This window comes from Colias philodice, chromosome 3 (genome assembly GCF_061535455.1).
Source record: "Colias philodice isolate Cphi_HAF_F1 chromosome 3, ilColPhil1 Martin Lab GWU primary, whole genome shotgun sequence".
Classification (NCBI taxonomy): domain Eukaryota; kingdom Metazoa; phylum Arthropoda; class Insecta; order Lepidoptera; family Pieridae; genus Colias; species Colias philodice.
This window is the reverse complement of record NC_143088.1, coordinates 4,436,976-4,454,233: the sequence shown is the minus strand read 5'-3', so window position 1 is coordinate 4,454,233 and position 17,258 is coordinate 4,436,976. Positions and strand designations below refer to the sequence as shown.

Below are 17,258 nucleotides of genomic sequence, written 5' to 3'. Positions count from 1 at the left end.
TTGTCTTTTGGTAGGTATCCTATGACTCTAAAAATCGTGAAAGTAAATATAGTGTATGCTAAAAATTAGTCGTGAACATGTCAAAATCAAGCTTATGTTTCAGCTATAGTAGAATAGAATAGAAATGATAAATATTGTTCAACTGTGTATTGAGAAGCTTCGATAACCCACTAAAATGTATCGTCGTAATTTTCAGTAAAGGATATATTATGTAAGCTTTTATCATTCCATTTCATAACCCTTCAATATCTCAACTATCGATATCAAATTTTGACCATTAAAGGGCCTATCAAAAACTTTTTTATGATATTCGTAAGAAAGCTTTTACGTTTCTTCCAACTTTTTCCATTAGACAGATATAACCCTTGAAACTTATAACGGACAATCGTATGATTTACTTTAATGGGTATAAATAAAAGTAATATCTAATTTATATACACATTTATTACATCAGTATACATTAGTACACATTATAAACAGGTCCACAATTACCATTACATCTATATACACACAATTTACGCTGCCGCCTGAATAATGAGAGTTGGGGAATGTATGGAGAATAATTCAACACGTGATAACGAGAAAAGATTATTATAATTGACTAGATATAATTATCGTAAATGTTATTAACATAAATTTTGACTCTTAAATCATTAATTTGTGGAGTTTAATAACATATGCTTATATTTCGTATTCATATAAAAATTAAATAATAATTATTTAAAATTAAAAGAACACAATATAACCCCTCATTATTCACGTTACAGTTACGACAGTAAATGCCACATAGATACTGGTTAGGGAGCCAGGTGCAAATTTGGTTAACTATTTCCTCTCAAGAGATAATTCGTCAGACGCATGAGAGTATAGTATTATAAAGCCTCGTGAACGTCAGCTGGCGCTCGGTTGGGGGGGTGAGCGGTTGTAGCCTCCCACGCACATAGGAAAAAAAATACATTCATTCATTCATTTCCTCTCAGCTAAAAATTTGTCAAATTGTAGCTAACCCAATATCTCAACGAAAAAAAATAGTCAGCTGGTTACAACATGGTGTATTATACGTCAGCTGGTGTCTCGAACATGAAAGTTAAATTTAAAGAAAAATTTATTTTCCGTTATTTCCTCTCAAACAAAAATTTACCTGATGATAGCTTATATGTAACCGTGGATAAATATATATGTCAGCTGGCTGTATCTTGGTGGAAAAACCGTCAGCTGATACGGGAGGCTACAACCGCTCTTCCCCCCAACCGAGCTCCAGCTGACGTTCACGAGGCTTCATAATACTATACTTTGATGCATTTTACTAATTACCGCTTGAGAGGAACTTGGTCATAAAATCTGCTGCTGGCTCCCGGACCATACACTTTATTTTAAATACAGAACAGAAATGTTACAGTCATATTTTTTAAATAAAACTACGTTTTAATTTTATTGTATGTTATTATTAGCTATGATTTTAACATTTTCGAAGCAAACACAGAATATTTATAGCCTTCTGAATGGCAAGCAATTGAAAATACGAATATAATTTCATTTAAATTGTATTTGTAAATTGTGAATTCTAGCCAAAATCTATGAATTAAATTATTTTATTACACCTAAAATCTTAATACTTTTTATAATTTTCCATTATTTTTATTGGTAACATTCTGTTATTTACTCTACATTCAATCTCTTATAGGTTTATACTAATAAAATAACATTCATAGGAGAAATCACAAATACATTTTTTGCAGACACTTGACTAAATTATGCCTTGATTTTCTCAGTAATACTTTAATTTCAAGAGCTACATTCAATGAATATTGACTACGGAATCAAATCTTTCATAAAAATTTAATATTATCAACAATACACCTGCTTAAGTATTTCAGCACATTCAAAAATATAGATTACAAAAATCGTGCCATTTTCAATTTCAAACATTATGTAGAGAATAGTACTAATACATCCTACTTTTCTACTTAACCGAAAATAATGCTATGCATTAAATATTACGCTAAAGCAATATACAGACGAATAGTAACATATTTACACTGAATAATTATCACAAAATGGCGGCGAAGCAGACGTAGTTCAAAATGGCCGTCCATTCTGCGGTCGTTCAGGCAGCTTTGGCGGCACGTTTGGCACCGGGCGGCTACACAAAAAAGTTGATAATTAAAATCTTTGTGTGATTCAATAAATACAATATTCTATCAAACTAATACTTGAGAATAAACTACGATTATACAAGTAAACTTATAAAAATAATATGTCGTTGATGAAAGTTGAAAAACGTTAATTGTACGATGATAGATAAATAATATTAAAATACAATAAAAACATGCATAATTTTAATTACTTCAAAGCTACATACTATATTGTAGGCATATACGGAAATACAAAAAGCCTTGTACTTCTTAGCACAACTAGCGACAATTTAAACATTAGTCACGCATGAGGCATGCACCCATCTTTAGTAGATAATGTTATTTGACGTTACGCCATGCAACAAATATTCCAATAAGAACTCATCAAGTACTTCAAATTAAATCATAAACATATCATCTACACGTTCTAGAAACAACGAAAAATCTAAAAATAGGTCTCATTGAAATATGAACCGCAATAATTGGAACTCAGCTTACCTAAAACATCCAGTATTATGTTAACGTTAGAAGCGTAACAAGTGAGATTGTACACTCAATGCTAATGGAATAAATCAAACATCTTCAATACACGTATATAGCGTTTAATTACTCTATTTATACAGCATAAGATTAACAATATTCATAAACTATATCAAATCCAACAATCTCTGTCTAGATCTTTCGATGGTACTAACGCTATTAACAAGAGAGAGAGAGAGAGCAAAAACTTTATGATGATTATTAATTTAGTTATTATTATAATTGTAATATAGTAACGCGTTAGCTGCAGCGTTAAACGTGTAGGAACTATGATCAATGACGCCGACTTTGTCCCATATAATCGAAAAATACCCATTGCTCATTTCGGCGCCAACTTCCGTTAAAATGAACTGAACGACAATGAACAAGCAATGAACAGGATGCAACACTATATTGTGGATGACGTAAGCCGCGCGTCTACGTGATGATGAGATAAGATTAAAATTCCATTAATTTTGTAACATTTAATTCCGATTTCATATCATATACCATAGAACATTCTAATAATTGACCAAAGATATTGCTAACAGCAACAATATAGGGGACAATCGCTTTGGTCTTAACCATAAGTACAAACAGTTTACGTACAATTTTAGAAGGCGATACCGATACAATAGCGCAGAGCTCAGAACGTTCGCGGAGAGTCGACAATCTAAGCTAATGAAACACTTAAACACTGAGGTGAGAACAATCTGCAACACGCCTACGCAGCTAAACTACGCAAGTCTGGTGCATCAACATCAACAAATAGACGCTCGAGTCTTCTTCACATACATAATAATTACTTAAACCATTTACAGAAACAATTTGATATGCTCAATTTTTTTTTCGGATGCTACGAGACGGGACGCAATTCCCGCGCTAAACTCAACTACAATATACACCTAATATAATCTTAAGCCACTGAATATAATTTTTACAATTATACAAAATAAATTTAATTACATAACCATGTAATACGTGCGCGTTGCGCGCGGAAAATGGTCTGTTACTCTTTTTTATTACAATAATCCTAAAGCACTGCTTGGTTTATTCGTAGATAATACTGTAATTTTTCACATAATCTGGAATGTATGTTATATTAGTATATGTATTTATTAATACTCATGTAGAATCCTACACTCATGCGTTTATAAAAATTAGTTTGGAAAAAAATCGACAAGTGTGTGATCTTCAGCAATCACTAGACAACTAATTTCAACAACCTTTTTGGGACAATTGTGTTATTTAATTAAAGAGTTAATAAATTATTACACTATGGTAACATTATTATGTATCACAAGCAGTGTTATACGCACAAAACTTTATACATGAAGCGATATAGATAATTCAAATCCATATTTCATTCGATAATTACGGATGAACTAATTAATATACTCGAAAAAATAGTACTTCTTGAAAAAGTATCGCTTTATGAAAGTTTCACAAAATAGTAAAAACATTTATTTTCTAAAATATAATCTGCAATTTTCTGTAACAAATGTATAAAGCGTGTAAAAGACATAGTTTACAAACAAAAGCGTTAATTTATCACTGGCAACATTTATGAGTCACAAAAATAAAAGACAGTTAAAAATATATAATTTGAAAAGGGCACTGTGACGTACATATAGTAAGGGGTCTAAAAAATATTTATATGATACATAACTTGTATGTGAATTTTTTGGGTATTCTAGGTAATTATTTATTTGCTTTAAAAGTTAACACATTGAATTTAACACGATTAAATACAACAATTAGTGGGCTCTACTAATTCATTAACAACAAATCCATTAGTTATAAGTTGTATGTATTTTACAAAATTACACAAAAGGCGTAGTGCGTTGCGTATACACACGAGTTAGTACTATATTGGGGTAAGACGAGAGATCGGACCAGGAGAATCTTAAAAATCCCACAAAAAGATATTGGGATAGTATCTTTGAAATGAGGGCTTAATACTGATCGTAAACATCATTTTCAAAAAAAAGTAGGGTATCTAAAAAAAATTTCCACATCAACAATTTTTTCAACCCAGTTCACTCCCACCCGAATTCACAATCTTCCCTAACAAAATCCCCCTCCTCCCTAACAAAAGCACCCCACCATACACATAAAATCCAACTCCTAGCCCGATCCCCCCTCTGACGCAACAGCGTGTCCCAACAGATGGCGCCACATGACGTCACTATAAGCACGTTACTTGAATCTCGCGAAGGCGGAGCTGAGCTCGCTGATGGCGGCGTTGGTGACGGCCTGGCCGACCGCCTGGTTGATCTGCTGGCGCATGTGCGGCGGCAGCTGGTGCATTGCGCCCGCCGCACCACCCACCGCGCCGCCCGGACGCCTGACATTGTATACCATATTGTATGCTACTTGTGTTGCTCTATGTACTACACTCTGTCACTTTGGTTATATGTTGTTTGAAGTACATATTGTATGCTACGTTATGTACTAGACTTTAAGACTTTTTGCTCAATGTATTAGACCCTTACTAGACTCCAGGTTGTAGGTACCTGCTAGGTGCTCAAAATGTTCTCTACTCTATGGCACTTTTATATAGATTTCTATTATGAATTAGGCAATCGATGCACAAATTATACTAGATTTTACCACTTAGGACATATAGGATTTCGATTCAACTAAAATATACATTGAATGAATTGTGCACCTCAAAATAAAGTATATGATATAATAATTAATAATAATAAGTAATTCCCGAATGAAATTCTTTAAAGTGCCAATATTAAGCAGTTTTTAGGATTTTTTAAACAAACATTAAATTACATAATATGTTGCTGATATTGAATTTATAATTCATTTATAGCCATTTGTACCAAAATTGGTCCTTCAAGCCGGTTTTCGAAACAATCATAAGAGAAATGTTATTTTACAAACTAGACAAGAGCCACAAAATAGTTTAAAACATTAGAAGCATGTTACATCATAATTACAATTGAGATTAATATCAAAACACACTCACAGCTTCTCTGTAAGTATTGAGTAATGTAACTGCCATAATAAAACGTGAAAATTGTAACGTTATCTCTTACAGGGTAACTGTGATTGTTTAACATAATATTATTAAATACACAGTGAAAAATATTTACAGTGGGGAGTTTTAACGAAGACCACACACGTGTTAGTGACAAATTACATGCAGTGCTTTATCTAACAATGACTTATAACTGGCTAATAATAAAATGAACGTAATCTTAAATCGGTATACTAAAATATAATAGCAAAAAAGAGCCTATTGTACACATTTGTTGATTCTTTATATACGATAACTTGGTATATTATAAATGTTAATAGACACCTATAAATTGGAATATATTTTTTGTATAATTCTTAAATCTCGCTGCAGACAGTTCCGATACTTCGATGCGAGCACAACCTTATCGTTGTTACACAAAACGGGAGCTTTATAGGTTTAAAAAATAACATTTTAAAGTAACATTCACAAAAATAAATTATTCATTTGTACTTATATTTCTTTAATTCACATAAACCGTCCGCAGGAGATTCAGGAAGCGAATATTTTTACTACAACCACCTACGTAAACATTACTAATTTGATTATTTATTGGAAGCAATATTCTTTCAGACATTTCATAAGAATTATATTAATTATTTATCATTGTAACTAATAATATCGTATATAACATATGTATAAATATTTATGTATTAACCGAATGTTAACTTAATACATTTGATAATCATATGTTTTACTGTGTTAAATTGAAGGCGTAATAAGTTTTGGAAAATAGATTTGACCAACAACAGGGGCAAATTTCGTTGTTTTAAAGTGCTTTGCAACAATAAATAAACATTAATAAATAGAGAGATCGCATTTTAAGTTATATTTTATTGGCTTTTAGAATATTACAATGTTTGATATTCAATTGTACTAAGTTAACATGTCTATTTTAGTTAGTACCTTATTTCGTACGTAACTTAGTTTGTTAGCACGCCCCAGCCCGAACACTTAGCGCCGTCTGCGAAAACAATATGTCTACTTTTGCAATATTCTTCATCTACCAAATGAAGACTGACAAACGTTTTTATCAAAGTAATAATCTATACTAATATTATAAAGAGGAAAAGTTTGTAAGTATGTATGTAAGTATGTATGTATGTATGTATGGTTTTCACGCAAAAACTACTGGACCGATTTCAAAAATTCTTTCACCATTAGAAAGCTGCATCTTTACTGAGCAACATAGGCTATATTGCATTTTCAAAAAAATTAGAGATCCTTACCAAAAATGCAATAATGTAACCCAAGGTGTAAAAAAATCCTCAATAAAACTTCTGTCATCGCGTGCGCTGCGGAATCTATTGAAGATAGAACAAAAAAATGTTCTACAGTATTATAGAATGGATCAATATCTACAAGAAAGTCCGCGATACCATATGTCCATCTTCAGTAGTTATGTTACTACAACAACTTTTTTACGTTTTCAAAGTAAATAGAAGTGCCGACAGTAATCAAACCATGTTATCCATACACATATATTAATCCTTATCCCATTAAATGATGTTTTATTATAGACTGTTTCAATACCAGCAAAATACTTTTTAAATGAAAAGAATTGGATATTCCATTCAAAAGATATAACGAATTTAAAAGTGTCAATCTACAGAAAATAGTAGGTATACTGTTCGAGCAGGCCGTAGTGCGGGGGTCACGGAGGAATTCTACCAATATGCGTCTTGACGGAACACAGTGGGGTTTTGGTCGGTAGGAATCCGACATAACCCACGGCCCCTCCCCTGGAGGCCGTGGGTATCTATGAAAGATTTCCCCACTAAAACAAAAAAAAAAGGCCGTAGTGCGGGACGGGGTAAAGGTGATGTTCATGTCCGACCTATAGTAGACTTTTCACTGTAAAGATATCGCTATCTATGCGGGTGAAACCGCAGGGCATTGCTAGTATGAGTATAAATAAATATGAGTACCTATTTTTACTTTATTAGTAGAGCAAGCATAGAATATTATATTAAACAAATATCCCAGTGATTATAATACTAATAATTATTATGGCTGTTACATCACCCAAATACAGAGCAAAGCACACACAATAAAATAAGAGGTGCAAGTATATTTTTATATTATGTATTTCCCAAAACCCATGTAAATACTGTCTTTGAAAAAGACTTTATTATGCAAACATACAAATATTGAAATTATTGTTTATTTTTGTTTGTTTACATAATTAATTTTATTATTGTATTTTCTGTGGAAATATAAATGAAGAGAAACCATACCATACAGAAAAGAGGAAATATTTCACACAGCTAGATTGTGTGTTATGTATCTAGATTTTAGATATCATGATTTTATAGGATCGTAAAGAAATAGTATATAGTATGGATTAACGATTGGAGATGTGTTCGTGTATGTTTGTTTTGAATTATTTGAATTATAAGAGGCACAATTACGTCCTAGGAGATCCTAGGGCCTTGGATTCAATCCCTTTATGATTATATACTTATCAATTAGCATCTGTCGTTCATATATTTTGCGACGGATTTGCAACTACATATTATTTTTCAAAACTAGGTACCTACGCGTAATAAATTTGCTGTGTACACGCGTATTTGAACATTTACATGGCTGCGTATGTATACAAATTCCTGCACATGTATGTGTATATATTTGTCACTAGACGTGTAAACGTATGTTTGTTTCTGCATGTATACGATTATGCGTATTTGTGTGCCAACTTATGGTCGGGTATATTATTTGTGTATGTGTGCGTGTGTACATGAAGTATACGCGTGTGGCACATGTGAGTGTGCGTGTCACTCATGTGTACTTGTATTAAGCGAGTGGTTTATCTGTATATGTGTGCGTGTTGTTCATGTGTACCTACACATGTAACTTGTACCTATACCACACCCCGGACACTCCATACAAAATTATCACAAATCCAAAATAATAAAATTACTTTTAGTCAATTTGATTAATGTTGTCAATCTTCGTTGCGTATCGTCCTTGTAGAAAAATGTGGACCATTTTTAGCCTGATCGTGCGGGGTGAGGTAAGTGTTTAAGTTTGGCGGGAGGCGGAGAGTGTCCGTTCTGTAGCGTTTAGCTTATTATGTATTCTGTGATCCTAACGCTCATGTGTCAAGTGTTTATGTGTCACTCATCTGTACATACGTGTAACATTTACGTGTACGTGTGTTTGTGTAATATGTGTGGGTATGTGTGTGTGTGTATACTCACGTGGGTATGAGCGGCGCGGGCAGGCCGCCTCCGGGCACGGGGCGCGAGCCGGGCGGGGGCGGGGCGGCGCCGCCGGGCCGCGAGGGCAGCGGGGGCGCGGGCCGCCCGGCGCCGCCCGCCGGCTGCGGGGGGGCGCCGCGCTGCCCTAGCGAACCTGCGAGAAATAAAATTAATTAAAGTGAAGGAATACATTAACTTAACAAGGTATATATGAAAAATATCATTTATTGGTATGATCGATGCTATTCAGTTTTAAATATTGTTATTAAATAAATATTTTTAATTGCCAGTTATACATAAAATTAGACATTAAATCATGATTATCACTTTGTCAACAGTTTCCATTCGAGTTTAAATACTACTCCTCTTTTATATTAATAACAAAGTATGCACTCAATCAGATTGGACGATCGTTATTATTAATAGATGAATCAATGAGAGCAACATCCATTTATTGTGCTCAACTACGCAATATAAAAAGATAAACGATGGAGCAACGGAATATGAAGCATGCACTCACTCTGCATTGGCGGCGCGGCGCGGCGCGGGCCGCCGGGCGAGGGCGGCGACAGGCGCGGGTTGGAGTCGAGGCGGCTCTCGAGCCAGTCGTTCTTGACGGGCGGCGGCACGGGCGTGCTCACCGTGGCCATCGACACGTCGCCGATGATGTGCAGCGCCTCCTTGCACGCGTGGTACATGCGCAGCATCTCCTCGCGCTTCAGCGCCTCCTCCGGCGACTCCTCCATCATTTGCGACTGTGCCACACGTAAATGAGTTATAAAGATGTATAAATAGACTCTACGGAATGCAAATTATGAACCTTTCTTATTTTAGACAAGAAACTACGCCTACAGTTCGAAAGGTATTTGAGTTTTAGCAAGTAGCTCATTGAAAATAAACAAGTTTGAAAACCTTCATGAGACGGTATATTAACGAATGGAATAGCATGATTCTGTAGCTAAATAATTTTATAAAATTATGTGGTTTCAAGACGTTAAAAAGTCTATAACACTTTCTCAACGCACAAATTTACTGCAAAACTAAATTTTACAATAGCTCTTTATTTTTTAACCCACCTGATCACCAGACGCATACAGATGCGCAAGCAGTTCGCCGTTAATGAAGTCTTTGGCATTGTTAATGATCATCATCATGATCGTCTTCGGCACGAGATCCCTCGTGGTCTTGGTCACTATGCGCATGTACGAGTCGACCAAATTCCGGATCGTCTCCACTTGCCGCTCGAGCTGCGGGTCCATACTGCTTGTGCCGCTCGAGTCGGAATTCTGTAAGAAATCAAATAACCATAGAGTAAAAACACTATTTAAAATTGTGAAAATGACCTCCTCTTTGATGAGTTATGACGATACGACACGACTTTTCTAACGTAACATACGATTATGCATGTGTGCTGTGTGTATGCGAGTACTACCCGTCACGATATTGTCAGCTATATCCGGAACGATGTATTTAATCGTTTTGTTGCTAATAACAACTATATGAAACTTTTGTCTACAAAACCGTTGTGACGTGTACTATATGTATATGGAGGTATGCGTTTCGTATTTATAGTTTTTGGGTTTGTATTACTTTCTGAATGACTAGAATTATGAAAACTTCATGTATTTGAAAAAATACATGTATAATAATGTAGACATTGAACCTTAAGTTAGAGTGTAACACAATTATAATGTACTACAAATTATCGATTGCTTGTCTTAGCTTTGTAAACAGTAATTAATAAGGTTGAAATTGTAACAACTGTAACTGTGACTGTGGCGTAATCTATTTGAAATTAATGTGTATTATAATAAAGACAGAAAACGAGAATCCTTACATCTTGTTCAATATATAAATTCTGATTTCCTGTAAATCTTAAGACGTTCCACACGTCAACGAGCATTATCAAAAAAGCCTGGGATTAACGCACAAAACCCTTATCTACAAGCGGCTGATCTACAATGATGACTATAGGTTATCCAATGTGATCTATGATATTGGCTTAATTAAATCATAAACTAAGCCTTTGCTCAACCAAACTCATGCATTAATAAGCTTGTGGTTGTTATTTTTTTTTTGTTTTATGGCATTAATTGATTTTAAAACGCACTTGTAACGTCCTCTAAAAACAGCTAACCTAAAACCCTCAAAATAAACCTGCAGCCTATATGGATATATATTAAATGATGATCAATGTGAATACATTATAGTAAAGTTCCAAATATAATCGATATAGATACTATACTTATATAGTCTCCCGTTACGCTGCCCAAAACTTTTCGATAAATCAAAGCAAATACAAAATAATTATTAAACATGCATTCACAAACTTTAAACTTCATATGCCAACGCATCACACCCTATATACATCTTCAGTCCATAGCACAAAGATTGGAAACGACTTACTTTCTTATTTGAACCCGGATAAGGCAGAATAAACTAAAAATAAAAAAAACAAAAGATGCTAAAACAAACAATTAAAAACACATCAAGAAAAGATAATTCAAAAACTTTCCTAATTAATTATTATTTCCCATCATAGTTTAAGAATTATTTTTTGTGCTAAAAATTTCATATCAAAAAAAATATTTAAAAAAAAAATGTGAAAATGCGCAAAGATCCAAACACACATGATAAAAAGAGTACTTCACACGAGTGGCGCTACATTTGAGGGTTACATGCGTCTATTAGCGGTAAAATAGAATATACAATGTGCGTATCAATAATTATATGTAAATAGATAGCTGAAAAACTTATGCATAAGATTCGACTTACACTCCTCTTGAAATCAGATATCCATATAAAACAATGAATTACAAGTTAGTATAGTATGATATAATATGTGCACTATCAAAACAAAATCAAGCCTGTTACAACAAACCTCGTTTCCTTCGCCCTGTATCGCATGGCAAAACAATAGATTATTGTATATCAAGTCACTGACGGTAAGTACATACTATTAAAAATCAAATAGTTAAATAAATATATATAAATATAGTTAATTATAAAGCAATATATTATGCTATAAGCTAAGAACTATGGGATCGAAAAAGTAAAGAGAATATTGAGAGGAAGGTGGAAGAAAGAGTAAAATAAATACGACAGGCAGAATATTGTGGGGTTAGGACATACCTCTTCACCGTTGGCCGCTTCTGAAGTCTTCTCGGGATACACACCAGCTCGGAGGAACGACGCCTTCCAGGAATCTACGTCATCTTGGGTTTCGCATGACAATTCCAGTTGTTTATAATCCTGTCGAAAATAAATTACTAATTAAGTTTAAGTAATGTTGTGGTTTTATTGGAAAGATGTTGTGCCTCTTCTGCTTTTCTACTCTTTCAGGATAATAGAACTCTGAACGAATAAATAATAACAATGAAATCTATGTTATTATTTGTGTCCAGAAGGAATCTAACCCTGAACCTTTCCGTGTTATACTAACTTATGAACCAAACCAGTCAGACATAATGAGATAGAAACACAATCCATATAGCACACAAAGCCTTTTATTCTTCTTCTCCTTTTTCCTTGTTTCAGATTTGTATCTTATTTAATGTAATCTTTGTCAAAGAGCAATTTCATTTTCGTCGGAACTTCTACATATTTTTTTAGTAATAATTAAGAATTGTAAAAGTTACATTTTTCTTAAACATATGGGTACCTTGTACACGTTCCTGCCCTCCGGGTTGAACAGCGCGAACATGTGCCGGCGCGACATGAAGCCCTGCTCGAGGTCGCGCAGCTTGAGCCCGTCGAGCGGCAGCATGTACTTCTTCTCGCGCTCCTCCTCGTCCTTGAACCACGAGATGCTCTCCGACGTGAGCACGAACCAGTAGTCGCGGGAGCCTCCTGGACGGAACGCGCCGATATTCAATACCCGTAAGGTAGGGGGTGGTTTAATGTACGAAAAAGAATCGGAACCAGTACGCGACTTATTATGACGTCATAGATGTTATTTATCATGACTAAAATAGGCGTTATCCAAAATGGTTTTTCGAGTAAATGACATTTGACATGATCCTTGACGTTCCACGACGACTTGCGAATATTGGACAATAGTGCACTCCGTACTTTCCAATTACCAAGATGTTTTAATGCATTTGTGAAGCAAACATAAAAAGGGTTGATCTTTTAATATGAACATTTTTCTAACGTTACACGAGGCAAAATGTTTCATTAGTTTAAAATTGAGTGTTTCTTTTATTGAGAGATTATTTTATAACATATATTATTTTAAACTTATTTCATAGTAAAAGGCAATAAATATAACCTTCAAAAGGACTCAAAATTACCTTTCATGATTCCCAAGTTGTGTATGCACATGTACCCTTTCCTGATGACTTGGTTCCCGAGCGCCCGGTGACCTGATTTGGCCGCATTTTCAGACTGATTCTGTGCGCTGTAAATTAAAATCACATTATATACTGTACGGATAAACTTCTAAAAATTGGGCTAATGAAAACAAAGCCAATTATTTAAAATCAAAAGTTCTATTTTATAATATTGGTAAGACTTTTTTAAAGATTACCCTAACATTCTAACGTAGGAAAGAGTATAAGACCCTCGTTTTATTAATAAGAAGCACATCGTTTTCAACTAGCAAATGATTATAGATTCTATCGAAATGGGATACAATCTACACTAAAAGCAGTTAGCAGATGAACTTTAGTGTTTATAACTATAGAGTTAAATCGAGCCAGTAGCTTTTGCGTAAACGAGAAACAAACATCTAACCAATATCATAAATTTACCCATTTAAATATTTTACATTTTTTATCTTCGAAAATCGCAATTAGTGACAGTGTCTTCGTACAATTATTAAAAATGTTTAATCTAAAAATAATAGAAATAATCATAGAGTGACTAAGATGCTTGATCTTACCTTTTCTAATGGGCAGTCTTCAAATGGTAGTACATTTTATACATTTTATATAAAATAACTTTATACTGACTGTATGTAAAATACTGTGTTACACACACTTTTAGTTTTATGGTTTGTACCGGATGTAAAACCACGTTTCAACGAAAAGTTTCTGTTTGTTTGACTAAAACGCAAAAACTACTGGGAAGTTGAATACTAAAAATCAGTTGTTTGATGGTTTTAATTGTGGTATGAGTCATACAGATTACATGAATTACAGCATGGTTTTCATTATGGTCAGAAAAATTCAATAACTTGTACCAAGCATGAATTTTAATTTATTAAATGATAATTATATTAATTAAATACGTAAATAATTCATTATTCATTTGTAATTGTTATGAAGCAATAAACTCTTTCAAGATATGAAAAGTGCAAAAAGTGACGTTATAGGTTTGGCCGCTCCTTAGTAACAAGTTACGGTGCCTTTGAGTGATTATTTTATGAAACATGAAGACTATGTTACTTTTGCTTACATCTTACTTCATAAATATAAAAAGGTCGAGTGTTATAGAACTGTCAAAAACTTTATTTAAAGTTCAAAATATATCCGATAAAAAAATACAGTAAAAAAAACACGTGAGCGCGGGTGAAACCACGGTTTAAAGCTTGTAACAATATACATTATTAGTCGGTAATATCATTTTTACTAACCGATTATTTTCATCAACATCATTATAAGATGTGTGCCGTCGTTTGCTGTAAAAATAACAGAGCTATTAGATCACAGAACATGGATCGAGATAGAAAAGAAAACGCCACCGAAAATCGTGACATTTTCTTCAAAAAAAAACAGAATCTAACAAATATACCTTGGAAGGATCAATTTTAATATGATTGAATCAAGTTTAACGCACGTGTCTTGTAAAAAACAAAACAAGAAGATGCACGTGATCGTGGAGTAAAAAAAAGACGTGTGGCACTCGGGGACTGCCGCGGTAAAGCTATTGCATGCAATGCCTTCAAGCCACACCTCCGTGCCCGTCGGAGTGGGGAGCGTGAGGTTTTTCGTTACTAAATTTCTGGATTCGGCCCCCGCGCTCAAGGCCCGCGATAGAAGCTATGCAATAGCTTAAAAGTATTTGTTGAATGTAATACTTCATACATATAAAATATGATGATGATAAATAATACCTTGATCTATGTTCTGTGCAATAAATACAATGTACATGTGATTATGTATGTATGTAGGCATGATAGTAAATTAACTTTTAAAAAAATGTAAGTATTAAGCGATCAGTTGACACGCCAGCTCATTTTTCCATTTTTATGTGAGTAGTATAATTTTTATAATGTTATTAAATTTTCCAAACATAATAATACCTTTATTTAATATTTGAATATGTATAGTATTAAAATTATTGTATGTGGCTATTAATTATTATAAGTAGAAATATTAGATATCTGTAAAAGTGTATCTATCCTGTTGAATATAATAAGTGAGGAAAAATTATATATCTCATAAATTTATACTTAAATAAAATTGTCTCCTAAAACAATATCTTGATTTATGAAAAAAGTATAAACATAAAAATAGACCCTAACTGTTCAAATACAGTCATGCAATTGAAGCACGGAAACATTTGGTAATTAATGTTGAAGTATGATTTTAGCCTAGTTTATAAGAAAGCGATGTAAAGATTGCTGAATGAACACGTGAGCCACGCTTTTCCACATTTTCCACGTTTTTCAAATATAATTGAGATATTTAATTAATGAATTGTCAAATAAAAGACTAGCATTATCACTTCAGTTATCATCTAACAGCAACAAATGCATAAACTCCGATAGAGTTTGTTTTAACCTTAAAACAAACTCTATCGGTATCTCGCATGCAAAGTTATCCTTGAAGCAGCCTCCAAATTTTTTGTGTTAGAGCGTATACGCACTATGCGGGTAACCGCATTGCGGGTAGCCGTCCGGCTGACCGCAAGCACAATTATGTACGTAATATTCATTTCTATACGCACTGCGATGCGGCTACCGCAGACCGCACAGTGCGCATAGAAATGAATATTACGTACATAATTGTGCTTGCGGTCAGCCGGACGGCTACCCGCAATGCGGTTACCCGCATAGTGCGTATACGCTCTAAGGAAAGAATATTCTGAATATGCAGAGTATCGAATGCGAGCGATCTTGCGAATCGCTTTTGCTTTGTAATTTACCAACATGTTTACTTTGGAAAAGCACATGTCCATTTTTTGTAACGTGCAGCGCACCAAGTACACTTATTAGTTATTACATTCAGATGGCTTTTAATGTTACAATAAAATCATGCCACACACTTACTTTAACCCAAACAAACGATTGTCGCACGTACCAATTAGTCCCCTTGTGTTAGATGAACTATGGCGACTTATTTAAACGCAGTTTACTGTGAATATACTCACACGGCAAACCCAATTGAAGACTATAATATCTTGAATCTGAACAGCACCAATTAATTCCCTTATATGTTACATTATTTAAACTTACTTTCACTTATTGCAGGTACACCCACATCCTCTGTTTTTTCCTCAAAAGAAGGAGTATCATTCGAAGATTTCCTCTCCGTTACCAAAAAAAAAATGTACTCACTTGGAAAGCAGACCACCTCTCACTTATTGGGTAGTACCAATTAATTTCCTTGTACAATACACTATTGAAATATTTACACACGCGGCAGGCACACTCACTTGGCGAACCCGATGAAGTCCTCGTGGTTGGTGTTCATGTAGGCCAGCTCGCAGTCGATGAGCAGCACGAGCTGGTCCTTGCACTGCTGCTCGCGGGAGCGCACGTGCGACATTATGATGCGTTCCGTCTCTTCGCGGAGGCGTGGGTAGCGGGACATCTGAAAATAAATGGATTTATATTATTACTACGATTGTATTTTTATTCAATGGAACATTTGGCATCAATGAATTTCATCTTAATAACTCGGACCCCGGGGGCCCGGAACCACAGACACAATAGAAAATCTATTGTGTCTGGGACCGATCGAGCCACTTGGGGCTCAATCAATGGGTTAAATGATACACATAATATAATGGTGATAAATTGTCGCAACGTTCGCATTTGCCATTTATAGACACTATGTTTATAGTATGAACTTGTATGTGTCTTATACATACCCTTTCCGTACAGACGCGCACTACGTTGGAGAGCTCCTGCACGACGAGATCAACGCACTTGAGAGAAGGCTCCTTTAGTCGAGCGATCTGCTTCTTTACAATCGCTTCGAACGCCATATCGGGTGTGAATAGACCAACCTACAAGAGACATGATAAAGAATTATTATTTTATGAAGTCAAGAAATGTTTTCACAACATAATATATGCAATTTGATTTTTTTACTATATTAATAAAGTTTGATGATAGGCGAACTTGCAGCACATTATTTTTTAATTTATTATCACATAGTGCTTCAGCTTCAGCAGTCCGGAGCTATAATCTCTTTAGTTTTG

At 34.4% G+C, this 17,258-nt stretch overlaps 1 protein-coding gene across 10 annotated transcripts in view; it reads right to left on the bottom strand.

Annotated features, from left to right (window-relative positions):
* Nucleotides 1–1,367: 1,367 nt before the first annotated feature.
* shi (dynamin-1 shibire) overlaps nucleotides 1,368–17,258 on the bottom strand; it is a 32,690-nt gene continuing 16,799 nt past the window's right edge. For 2 of the 10 annotated variants that reach the window (XM_089714185.1, XM_089714180.1), the window contains exons 8-16: nucleotides 16,926–17,063; nucleotides 16,488–16,645; nucleotides 13,181–13,287; nucleotides 12,550–12,737; nucleotides 12,021–12,140; nucleotides 9,965–10,174; nucleotides 9,409–9,643; nucleotides 8,889–9,042; nucleotides 2,722–5,001 (exon numbers count right to left, since the gene is read on the bottom strand). In XM_089714185.1, coding sequence (XP_089570311.1) covers nucleotides 4,854–5,001; nucleotides 8,889–9,042; nucleotides 9,409–9,643; nucleotides 9,965–10,174; nucleotides 12,021–12,140; nucleotides 12,550–12,737; nucleotides 13,181–13,287; nucleotides 16,488–16,645; nucleotides 16,926–17,063 — 1,458 coding nt within the window. In that variant the 3' untranslated portion in view covers nucleotides 2,722–4,853. Of the gene's footprint in view, nucleotides 2,144–2,721; nucleotides 5,002–6,594; nucleotides 6,653–8,888; nucleotides 9,043–9,408; nucleotides 9,644–9,964; nucleotides 10,175–11,294; nucleotides 11,328–11,769; nucleotides 11,785–12,020; nucleotides 12,141–12,549; nucleotides 12,738–13,180; nucleotides 13,288–14,463; nucleotides 14,509–16,487; nucleotides 16,646–16,925; nucleotides 17,064–17,258 lie in introns of those variants that run through there. The other 8 variants (XM_089714183.1, XM_089714184.1, XM_089714182.1 and 5 more) reach the window with 8 other exon arrangements.